This window comes from Myotis brandtii, unplaced genomic scaffold, assembly GCF_000412655.1.
Source record: "Myotis brandtii unplaced genomic scaffold, ASM41265v1 scaffold303, whole genome shotgun sequence".
Lineage (NCBI taxonomy): Eukaryota > Metazoa > Chordata > Mammalia > Chiroptera > Vespertilionidae > Myotis > Myotis brandtii.
The window spans coordinates 4,824,355-4,835,433 of NW_005361573.1; the positions used below are offsets into that span (position 1 = coordinate 4,824,355).

Genomic DNA, 11,079 nt, shown 5'->3' on the forward strand with positions numbered 1-11,079 from the left:
CTCCCCGTGTGGCCACGACTACCTGCCTGCCCCATTCACACGGGACACCAGTCAGGGGGTTCAGTAACCGGCCTTGACAGCTCCGGGTCACTCGGGTCTGCAAAGCGCCTCGTCTAGTCACCATCCTCGGGAGACCTGGCTGAGTCGGGGGACATAGTCGCCACCAGTGTGAAGAGGAAGGCTTTCCCAGCGAGCAGGTGGGCCGGGTTTGGAAACAGAAAGCAGTTACGTTACAGGCTAGCGGTCCTGCTCGGGGCAGGTGGGCCCAGTCAGTGCCAGGAGGGGAGGCCAACAGTAGTGATGGGAGGAGCAGCAAAAGGTACAGTACCACTTACCATCTTAACAAACCAAGACCAACAACGCTCAGCCAGGAGATGCAGGTCTCTGGTTTATGCAATAGGGGTTAAAACTTCTCCAAAAGGGAATCTGAGATCAGCCCGACACTTACTTTCTCTTTAGGGTGAGCAGAGGGGATGACGTAGGTCTTGGGCAGGACCGGGCTCTGGCCTCGCCCGCACCTCTGGGACAGCAGGAGCAGAAGTGACCCAGGTCCTGCCTGGTCAGACCCCCTGGTCCTGAGAGTTCCCTCCAGACAGCCGAGGAGGTTCCTCTCAAAAACTCCCATTTCTGTTTAGATCCCTCAGCAGCAGCAGCCAGGAGAGGCCTAGAGGGAGCCCAGGGCCTCCCCAAATCGGATTTTCTGTCCTGCTTTCAGCTTGAAGTCGAAGTCCTTGGGGGCCTCGAAGATGAGCACGATGGTGGAGCCCAGGTTGAACTCGCCCAGGTGCTCACCCTTGCGCATGGGGATGCCCTCCCTGTTGGCCTGGGTCACGAAGCTGAAGTCGTTGTAGGAGCCCTTGCTGTACCGCGGGCTGTTTGTGTGCAGGTCCTGGGGAGGCAGAGGCAGAGCAGGTGGAGACTGGCTCCCTGGACCTTCGACGCGGCCTGCCCCCAACTGCTTGCAAAGGGCAGTGGGCATAGCAGCTCAGCCCAGGGGCCGGTGCCTAACCAGACACAGTGCCCGACACCCGCTCTGAACGAGGCAGGCCTCTGAGGGATCAGACCCAACTGTTCTCTAGCACAAACAAAGGTGCAAGATCAGCACCCTAGGGGGCAAGGGTCAAACTTCTGGTTCTGACAGATCTGGCTGCGCAGGGGACCCCAAGTGGCCTGGGTTCTGCTTACCTGGTCAAAGTAGATGCGGATGGAGCCCACGTTGGTGGCCCCCACAGCTGTCAGCGAGAAGAAGCCGTGTTTCCAGTCCCCGGTCAGGACCACCCGCTCATTGTGGCAGAAGAGCTCTTTGATCCAGCGGGCCATGCCGGGGTTCACGGACATCAGGGAGCCTGTGACAGCAGGGACACTGCTACTCTCTGCCCGGCGGGAGGCCCAGCCACCCAGGGTCACACTCACATCACTGCAAACACTGAGGGGGCTGGGTCCCTGAGACCTAGAAGCTGAGGGCATGTGGGGCTCACAGAGGCAGCCCTCAGCCCCGTGCCGGCCTGGCCTACCTGGGAAGTGGCGCCGGTGGGACACGGTCCAGTCGGTGGGCGAGTGGAAGCAGTGGTAGTCCCCGGGGGCCAGGTAGATGACGCAGTGGTAGAGCTCATTCCCTTCCCGGGTGACCAGCTGGCTCCGGAAGGAGTTGCAGGAGGCAGCTGTCGGGGGCGGACACAGGGCCAGGCTATCAGATGGGCACCCGATGTCCCCAGCTGGGGCCTGTGTGTCATCTGGACATGGGCTCCAGGGAGGCCCTGAAGCACTGGGCAGAGTGATCCCTGGCCCAGGGGCCAGCCCTCAGTGCCTACAGCCTTCCCAGTGTCCCCTTCCCAACCTGTTCCCAGCCTTCACCCTCTGACCTCGGGCCAGCCACACTGCAGCAGGGCGGCCAGGCCAGGACCCACCTGGTGGGAAGGGCAGGTCCTCCACAGAGGTACGCGGGCCCAGGAACGACTCCAGGGAGTAGGTGACCCCCTTCACCTGCTCCACCTCCGAGTTCTTCACCTGCCCAAAGTTGAGGATCTTCCCATCCGACGGGCTGATCTGGAAGGGCAGGCGGGTCTTACTGCCAGGGACGGGAGGGGGGAGAGAGGATGCAGGGCAGGAATGCCCACCCGTGGGGGCTGTTGGGACTGGTTCCCAAAGGCACAGGCTATATCCTGTTTCTGGAGGGGGGAGTGGAAGGCAGGACCAGGCCTCACCACGCAGTGCAGGCCACACACGGGCCGGGCCTGCGGCTTCAGCTTGCGCCGGAAGAACTCGCTGAGGTTGCGGTAGTGGTGCAGGTCCTCCACGGCGGCCTCCTTCATGTTCACCCCGAAGGTCCAGATGTACAGGCTGTAGACAGGCCTGCGCAGCCAGTGCGGCAGCTCCACCTGGTTAAGGCGACCCCAGGCCCGCGACAGCAAGCGTGTGGGCACCGACTTGTACAACGCCACCTGCAGGCCACAGGCGGGTGGGTGAGTCGGCCACCCTGCTAGCCCACTGCCCCCACCAAGGGAGCCCCCTCCAGAGGCCTTGGGCACCCCACATTGGCTTTGTGATGTGGTTTCTCACTAGGAACCAGACTGAGCTTACAAAATGGTTTCACAGAGTCCTGGCCCAGACCGACAGGGGACTACAACTCCGGTGTTTGTCATTTCACACAGACCCGCCCGCAGCCATCCTAGTCCCTGGGGCGAGACTGGGCAGCACAGTCTTGCTTCTTGAAGGGGGAGGGAGCATAAATGGATCTGATACCGTCACAGACAGGCTGTGGCAGGAGGCCCTGGAGGACAGGAAAGTGCAGCCCAAAGTGATTCCCTGTCCTAACAGGACCCACTCCCCCGTCCAAGGTCAGGGACTGTGACATGCAGATGTACTGTGTCGCCCGCCCAGCAGGCAGAGGCATCTCCTGTGATGGGCCAGGCCACATGGCTGTTTGCATTTGGGGCTCCTCCCAGGTGGGACAAGGGAACAAGCCTCTCAGGGCCAGGTGACCCTTCTAGGTGCCGCCGACATAGGATTGCTAGTTGGTGGCTGATGTCTGAACACAACCAAGCCCCCAAGGTAAAAGCAATTTCATTCCAACTTAACCGCCTCTAGGTGTTGCCTGCCTGATTCCCAGAACTCCTCCCAGCTGACGCTTGTACACTGGCGTGGCCATAGCTGCCATGTGACCTCAGGTTGAATGTCCAGAGCTCCATAGCTTTCAAGCCTCGAGACACCCCACCTGGGCCGTCCAAGGGCCAGGAGCAGGGTCTCCTCCTTGGGGCCCACCTGCTCTCCAGGGAACTGCCCGGGCTTGCATGTCCTCAAAGGCATCCCCTCCCCAAGGGGCCCACACAGGCTCCAGCCTTCCTGGACCGCCCTCTGGCATCCAGGAATTAGATTCGTCTCAAAATTACCTCTAAGCTCACTCCTCCTTGAACAAGGAAATCAACCCGACACCATTTTCTGAATGCCCAGTATGGTTCCTTCCAGAAGCAGAGCCCCCGAATGGCACAAATGCAGGCAGAGCCGGCCCTCAGTCACCTGTCGGCAGGACCACAGCCACCGGCCAGGAGGCCCTCACCTCGCCTTTCAGCACCCCGCCTGGCAGGCTCAGCCCCACAGCCAGGCCCTCAATGACCACTGTCTCCTAGGTCTGGTCCCTACCTCAGGCTGCCCCGGTGGGCCCGGCCAGCAGCCTGCACACACTTACCCTGCTCACGGGCCTCCATCCCACCCGGCTGAGCGGTCTGAGGGCACCGAAGGGCAGGAGGTAGTAGAGGACCGTCAGGGGCCAGGAGCGCAGTTTCAGCGCAGGTCTGGACATGCAGCTCAGCTGTCCCAGCCTCCGTCGCAGGGCCAGCTGGGGGAAGTGCAACCTGCGGGCAATGTCCACGCGTGACGGGTCAGCAGCCGGGGTCTGGGAGGCACTGGGAGCCCCACCCACCCTCAGCAAGCTCGCCTCAGAGCAGCACCCGCCCTGCCCCGCATCCTAACCCCATTCTGACCCGGTGGCTTGGCCGCCTCTGGTTGGCAGCTCAAGTCCCAGCCCCTCACACCTGCCCCGGCTGTGGCGGACAGGTGTCTGCTGGCAGCTGAGACACAGCATGAGGTCCAGCTCCTCACCTGAGGAAGCAGCTTCTGAACATGGGACAGGCCCTGGGAGGCCCTTCAGGGCTAAGCACCACCTCGCCCCCACCCTCCTGGGGCACCAGCAGGCAGTCTGACCTCCCAGCACCCCTCAGCATAGCCGCGCACCGTGGGGGAGCTACTGCTACTGCCCGCGAGGACCTGGGGAACCAACAGATGGCTCCAGGCCTCTTAGTTCCTCATCAGAGTTAAGGGGCTGGGACTGATGAGATCACAGAGGAAAACAACCCCCTCGCAGTGACTGCTCCATCCATCAGCATGGCCACTCGACACCAGGTCAGCTTCTCCAAAACCCACCCACAAATTGCTGGGGGGAACCTGCCACACCCCTGGCCCAAGCCTCCCCAGCCCAGCGCGCTCAGCTCAGGCGCAGCCTCTCCCCAGAACCCGGGCCTCCTGAGCCACGTCAGTGAGGCCCGTGTCCTCTCAGTGCCAAAGGCCCAGAAAATGCTGCCGAGGCCCTAGAGCAGCCATCAGGAGGCCACACTGCCACCCTTTGAGCATCTGCAAACGGACTGCATTCAACTGGAAACTAAGTCCCCCATCTGCGCCGGGCACTCCCAGAGAAGTGGTGTCCTTTGCCACCCCCCACCCCCACTTGCTGACCAAACCAAGGAACAAAGAGGCAGCTCAGCTGATACCGAAAGCAGGAAACACAGAGAACCGAGCTGATGGCCAGGCCCAGCTCAGGGACGGTACTGCGGCATCCATTGCTCTGCGGACTCCCCGTTCATTCTCTCACCGCCCCCCAGTTTTTTAAACAGGTCTGGTTGGTGGTGGGGCCCAAGAAAAGCCAGACAAATCCCCGCTCCCCGTCCCACTGCCCCCACCCGCCCTGCTCACTGCAGAAGCACAGGGACCAATCCTGGAAGAGCTGCACCCAATCGGGGTGGGGGCGCCTGGGGTGGGGGTGCAGCAGTTTAGGTGCAGCGCAGACCCTGGGCCACCAGCCCGCTCCGCCTCCCCAGTACCTGAAGCGGGCGCTCCGACTGAGGCCCCCAAGGCCGGGCCCCTCCAACCGCGGGGGAGCCCCAGGGCCCCTGCCGCCACCTCCACTTCGGGGCCGCTGGACATGAACTCTGACCTTGTGGAGGTCGTGGCGGGGAACAGCAGGGTTAGGAGGCCGCTGGCAGCATCTCACCATTTCGCCGCGCTGAGCTCTGGTCCTCGCCTCGCCTCTGACTGACACATGGTGGGCGGGCAGGAAGGCGGCGCCAGCACGATTGCCTTTGTTCCTCCTCCTTCCGCCCTTCCCCCCAAGGAGCTCCTGGGCTGTCACGGCTCCACGGTGGCTGGTGGGCCGCTTCCTCGGCCCTCGGCTCAGAGACCACTGGGTGGGGCAGGGACTATTGCAAAGACAGGCACTGGTCACACACCTGCTGGGCCTGCAGCACCAGCCCTGAGCTCGGCCCACACTGTCCCCCGCTTGGCCACCAGCTGCTCCAGTGAAGCACGGCAGGGAGGGGACCGGCCCCTCTGGGCCCAAGGAGCACAAGCGGGAATCGGAGGGAATCTGAGCCCTGCGCTCCAGGCAGGCGCCCAGCGTCGCCCAGTCTGCGGCTCGGGAGGCCCCTCCCTTGCCAGGACCTGACCCATTTTCCATTCAGGTGACAAAGTAGCATCTGAGGAATGAGGGAGGGGAGGCAGGAGAGGTGGCTCTTCCTCACGGCCCATGCCCCAGATCCCCATACGGGGAGCACCCAGGTGACATCCAGGAAAACGGCATGGAGCTGGGGCCAGGACTGAAGCTCATCCCTGCCCCGCCTCTGCCCTCCCCGTCGGTACTTGGGAACAGGGACAACACTCTGGCCGGGGACCCGCTAGGCCAGGGGGAGGACACTGCCTCCTCCCAGCCCTTCCGGTAGCCGCACAGATAACAGGGAAGAAGAGCAAACATTCCAGGTTGTTGCTGCCTCAGCCCCGGGAAGTCAAGGCCCCGGGGAGGGCGCCCCACCAGCCTGGCCTCCAGCCCCAGCTGCAGGCCGGCAGGGGCCTGGCCATCCCTGACCAACCCAGGACCCCACACGGCCAATGCATGTGACCCAGCAGGAGGCCCCAACTCAACACGCTCTATCACACAAGCAGGACCAGATGACACCCAGCAGATGACACCCAGCAAACCCACCTCAGGCAGAGGAAAAGGCCAGCTCGGCACCTGCCAGGTGTGCAGGGGCCCGTGGGAGCCAGGACCAGGCTGTCTGAAGTCTGGACGTGAGTGTGGCTTTCTGCCCTGACCGAGGAGACAGCAAAGCCCGGCCCACCCAGACCAGAGCACGTCCAGACCCCTCCCCAGGCCACTGGCCTTGACGAGTGATGGCAGGGTCAGTTCCCTGTGTGTGTGTGTGTGGGGGGGGGGCACGCAGGCCTCCTCTGGCCCCGAGGGACAAGCCCACAGCCCCATGGACACCCCTGCTTCAGGCTCTGTGATCTCCAGCTAGCAGTCCTATCCCTGATGGTCAGGTCGCCTCAACCACACCACCCACAAGCTGAGCATACCCCACCCCTTCCACCAGGCCTGGGCCTCATACTGCTCCCCAAGAAAACAGGCCCAGAGGGTGATGGCAGTCGGGGCTAAATTTGGCACGTGGCTTCCAGGACGGGGTTCTCTCCCTGCCTCTAGAAACTAGAAAGCTCGGATTCACGGTGGGGCCAGCGAGGCCTGTGGGAGGGGATGGGGCCCAGCCGCCACCTGCGGGTGCTGTTCTCGGCCATGGTGGCCACGCAGCATGCTGTCAGGTCAGAAAGGCACAGTCAAAAGCCCGCAGACAAACCCGCTTCTCTGGAAACCTCACCCTCAAAGCAGAGGCTCATGCTGGGATTTCATGGTCCCCAGACCTCCCCTCGCCTCCCCTCCCACCCCACAGTGGAGGGAGCTCAGGGGCTGGCCAAGGAGCTGCTGTCCTCAGGGGCAGCCAGCAGATCCTTCCCTCCTCAGTCCCATCTCGGCCACTCCTCTGCCTCTTCTTCTGATAGGTCCCCAGGAAGCGAGCCTGGCGCCCAGGCCAGCTTAGAGCTGCAGGACGGAGGCGGGCGGTCCCTGACGGTCACCCCTCACCTCCCGAGGGCAGAGCCACTTCGGGAGCCAGCAGCGCTCCAGGCCTCCCATCCCCGAGCCCCACTTCCCTCCACACGTGGGACAGCCTCGCCCTCTCTGGCTCCGAGTGGGGCTGGGGGTGGGGGTGCCTCAGCTGATGAGGAAGCCGCAAGGAGGTGCTCTGAGGTGGGGAAGGGCGGACACTCTCCCTGGACCCCGAGAGTCTCAAGGACACTCCGCGGTGGCGAGTTTTTGGCTGTGACCAATAGGACATTAAAGTCATTACAAGGCCTAAGGCACAGTCACATGGACCATGAGGACTCAGGTGGCTTTGGTGGGGACAGGGACAATGTGGTTACTGCAAAACCCCCACCCTGAGAGCAGGGAGAGGCCTTGCCCCTCACAGGAGCTCTCCCTGGTCATTCCTCCTGCGCCACCCCCCACCCCCACCCCAGGCCCAGACCAGAGCTGTGACCACACCCAGAAGGACTCTGCTCAGAAACCCAGGCCTCCCTTCCACCAGGAGCTCGGTGTAGCCTCACCCCCAGACCTGGCTCCCGACGTCTCCCCTCCAGACCCACACCCTGGGGGACAGAGGTGTCCCCCACTGGGAGGTGGAAGGAACAGGGCCGAGGCTGCCTGTGAGTAGGAAGAGAGGGCCCCACAGGACCCGGGGGAACCAGGACTGAGCCCACGCCTGCCCGCCTCTGCCCTCACAGCTATGCGTGGGAACAGGGACAGCACTCTGGCCAGCCCGCAAGGCTAGGGGGAGGACACATCTGTGCCAGGACGTGCTGTTCTGGGGGTTCACACCGAGCAGTGCTGCAATGTCCCCGTCCACCCTCACTAACCGGCGGAGGGGGCTGTCCCCTCAGTGGAATGGACACGCCACCTCACGTCGGACGGACTGACCCAGGCCAGTGACCAGCTACTACAGGTGGGTGGGCGTGGGCATGTGCCCCCGGCTCCCAGGACCTGACAGACTCAGGTCTGAGCCTCAGCCAGGCCAGGGAGGCAGTGAGGGGGTCGGAACTGTCCCCCCTCTGCCCCCTAAGAGGCTCTCCCTGCGCACACAGGGCCCGACAGCCCTGCTCACGTCCAGCCTGAGACCACCCAGACTCTGCTCCTGCACCTGCGCGGCACTCTCCCCGGGTGCCAGGTCACCCCTCTGAAGCCTCAGCAGAACCCCATGCCCCCTGAACGTGTGCACCGGCCTGACTGTGTGTGCCCCGCCCTGGAGGGCAGAGCCGCTCCCCATCCCCCCCCTCCCCCACACCCAGCTCCCCTGGGCCTGGCCACCAGGCAGCTGTGTCCCGGTGAGGCACCAGCCCTTCCTCCTGTTCCAGGGCTAGAAACAGGCAAAGCTTTACAAGGAAGGAGCGGAGCCATGGCTCTCCCCGTGACGTGGGTGGGCCGTCTTGGAGAAGCGGAAGCAGAGATGGCCCAGGGGCAGCCGGGGAGGGGGGACAGGGCTCTCCCAAAGGAAAGGCCCTCCTCTCGGGCAGCCCCCCGCCAGCAGGAACGAGGCTCGGAAAGGATAGCACGTCACCCCGAGAGGGGCGGGGAGGGGGCGACAAGTACTGACCCGGCCAGGTCCCGCTGAGGAACAGTGCAGCCCCACCCCCCACGCCCACCCCAGGCCCTTTGGGGGGCACAGAAGAGACCAGGTGAGCTCTCGACGCTGGAGGCACTTCCCTTTTCTCGGCCCTAAGGCTCCGAGAAGCCAGAGGATGCAGAGGAAGTGAGCTCATCCGACCGGCCCACGACTGCCATGCGGGGCCGGGAAGCCCACTACTTGGGGGAGACTATGGGGTGGGCTCCTTGGGCCCCCAGGCCTCAGGCTCCGAGCCGGAAAGGGGTGCCCTGAACCGTGGGGGCTGGTGGCCTCCCAGCCGGGTGTGGAGAGGAGCCCCGCTCACTCACCGGCAGGTGGTCCTGTCCCGCTGGCTTCCGGGCTGCACCCGACTAGGGAGACAGAGACGCCGCTCCTCCGCCAAAGCCTTGGGTTGGCGGGCGGGGCTCAGCCTCCAGCCACTCAGACAGTGGGACGGGACAGAAGGGCGGACACCAGACACCGGGAGCTGTGCTCCGCCTCCCGGCCCAGCCCCGCCTGCCCAGGGGCCCTTCAAGGGGAAGAGGAGACCAGCACCCTGGATCACAGTCCGGGCACTTCCCCAGTGACATGGCGGGTTGGGAGCCGCAGGCCCCAGCAGGGGCTGGTCGTCTGGGCAGCTGCCTCCCTGACCCCCCTCCCCACTCCCACCCCTGTGGGCAGGCTGGGCCTTCAGGTGCCTGTGACTTCTCTGGGCTAAGGAGCCTTGTCCAGCCCTCCAAGTGAGAAAGTGAAACATCCTGAGACACAGGCTGCCCCACCCCCGCTTCCTCTCCTCCAGTTCACTGGGGGTGGCCACGCCTGCCGTACAAAATCCCACAAATCCCGCGTAGACCAGCAAACAAGCCCAGGGGGCCTGGTATGCCCCTGGGCCGAGCACGCAGGACATGTCTTATTTTATTTTCCTATTACAGTTAACAGTCAACCTTATTTTAGATTAGTTTCAGGTGTACACAGTGTGAGACCTGCCTTTCTACCCCACTAGACGGCAGACCCCTAGCCTGTGGGGCCAGCGCCACATCCGCATGCCCACCAGTCCACATGGATGGAATGACGCACTTAGCATATCCGACCAGGGGAAGGGCTGACAGGAAGCCCGCCCATTCGACCACAGCAAGGCAGGATTCAGGGGCCCGGCTGCTGGGGGTGCCGGCCACGCGGGCAGCATGCCAACCCGCTGGTCACACTGCTCAGAGGCGCCTTCTTCTGGCTCAGGCTCCTGAACCAAACCAAGCCCCGCTTCTTCCACCGAGAATGTGGTTTCTAGGACGCCTCCGGGCTGTGAAGAGATGGTAGCTGACCAGGGCATGCAGACCGCCCACACCAGGCCTCACTGGGACCAGCACCTTCTCCACGACAACCTGGAGACCTGGCGGGAGGCTCCTGCCTCAGGCCGACCATGACATCCCACAGCAGCAGGAGCAGCGGGCGGGGACCCACGCTGAGGCCCAGCCCGGGGCTCCCAGCATCCTCTGAGCCCTGCTGAGGCGTCAGACCCTTCTCACCTCAACACTCCAAGCAAATGCCACGTGACGAGATCAAAAGGAGCTAAAGCACAGAGGAGGCCGCCAGAGTCCTGGCCGCACGCACGCCACAGCAGAAAGGTCCTGGGAGCCTCCAGCACGGCCCACCCAGACCAGCACCTAGACCAGCACGAGTCTGTGGGTCGAAAGGCCAGCTTCTCATTTGCTGAGTGGAGGCACCAACACGCTCCCTGGTAAAATGACCAATCAGGTGGCTCCACACCATCTCCCAGAGTTCATTGTGACACTCAAAGCCCCTCAGGGGATGGTGTTCAGAAAAGTCACAAACATGCCCCAGGTTTGCCTTGGGATCAGCCTCCAGCCTTCTGACCTGACCGCCTGGGGCCCTCCGGCCTTCTGACCTGACCGCCTGGGGCCCTGTTTCAGTAGGGAAACGCCTTCTGGATCCCAGACAATAGCCGACAGATCATTTCTGGGAAAACAAGAGCCTGTGGTAAGCTTACTTCCTCTCAGAATGAGCCCCTTCCGGCCAACTGGGTCCTTCCTTTCCTTTCAACTCCCGAGATTGCGAGTACCACCTCTCACCACTGGGAGGCTCTGCAGGCCTCAGGCCTCTTGGCCCCCAAGACGTGTGGACAGACCTCCCCTCCAGGTCCACCCCTGCAGCTCCCCACTGAGCGCCAGGGCACCAGGAGGCAGTGGGACAGGGTGGCAGGAATCTCTGCTGACTGCCATTCCCTGGGGGCCAGTCGGGCGGGAGGGGGGAGGAAGATGGGTGCTTGCAAATGTCTCTCAGCAGCCCTGCCAGCCCGTAGGCTTCTCCGGCT

General features: G+C 63.6%; 2 protein-coding genes across 6 annotated transcripts in view; one reads left to right on the forward strand and one right to left on the reverse strand.

Moving 5' to 3' along the window:
- Positions 1-544, forward strand: part of SFI1 (SFI1 centrin binding protein) — a 43,303-nt gene extending 42,759 nt beyond the window's left edge. Inside the window, exon 31 of the mRNA XM_014542434.1 lies at positions 460-544. Coding sequence (XP_014397920.1) covers positions 460-544 — 85 coding nt within the window. The remainder of the gene's footprint in view (positions 1-459) is intronic.
- The window catches only part of PISD (phosphatidylserine decarboxylase), a 21,622-nt gene continuing 10,909 nt past the window's right edge, over positions 367-11,079 (reverse strand). For 2 of the 5 annotated variants that reach the window (XM_005869783.2, XM_005869780.2), the window contains 6 exons: positions 3,686-3,851; positions 2,205-2,441; positions 1,908-2,046; positions 1,515-1,661; positions 1,186-1,346; positions 367-889 (listed from right to left, as the gene is read on the reverse strand). In XM_005869783.2, coding sequence (XP_005869845.1) covers positions 665-889; positions 1,186-1,346; positions 1,515-1,661; positions 1,908-2,046; positions 2,205-2,441; positions 3,686-3,799 — 1,023 coding nt within the window. In that variant the 5' untranslated portion in view covers positions 3,800-3,851 and the 3' untranslated portion in view covers positions 367-664. Of the gene's footprint in view, positions 890-1,185; positions 1,347-1,514; positions 1,662-1,907; positions 2,047-2,204; positions 2,442-3,685; positions 3,852-5,093; positions 5,469-9,079; positions 9,673-11,079 lie in introns of those variants that run through there. The other 3 variants (XM_014542552.1, XM_014542551.1, XM_014542550.1) reach the window with 3 other exon arrangements.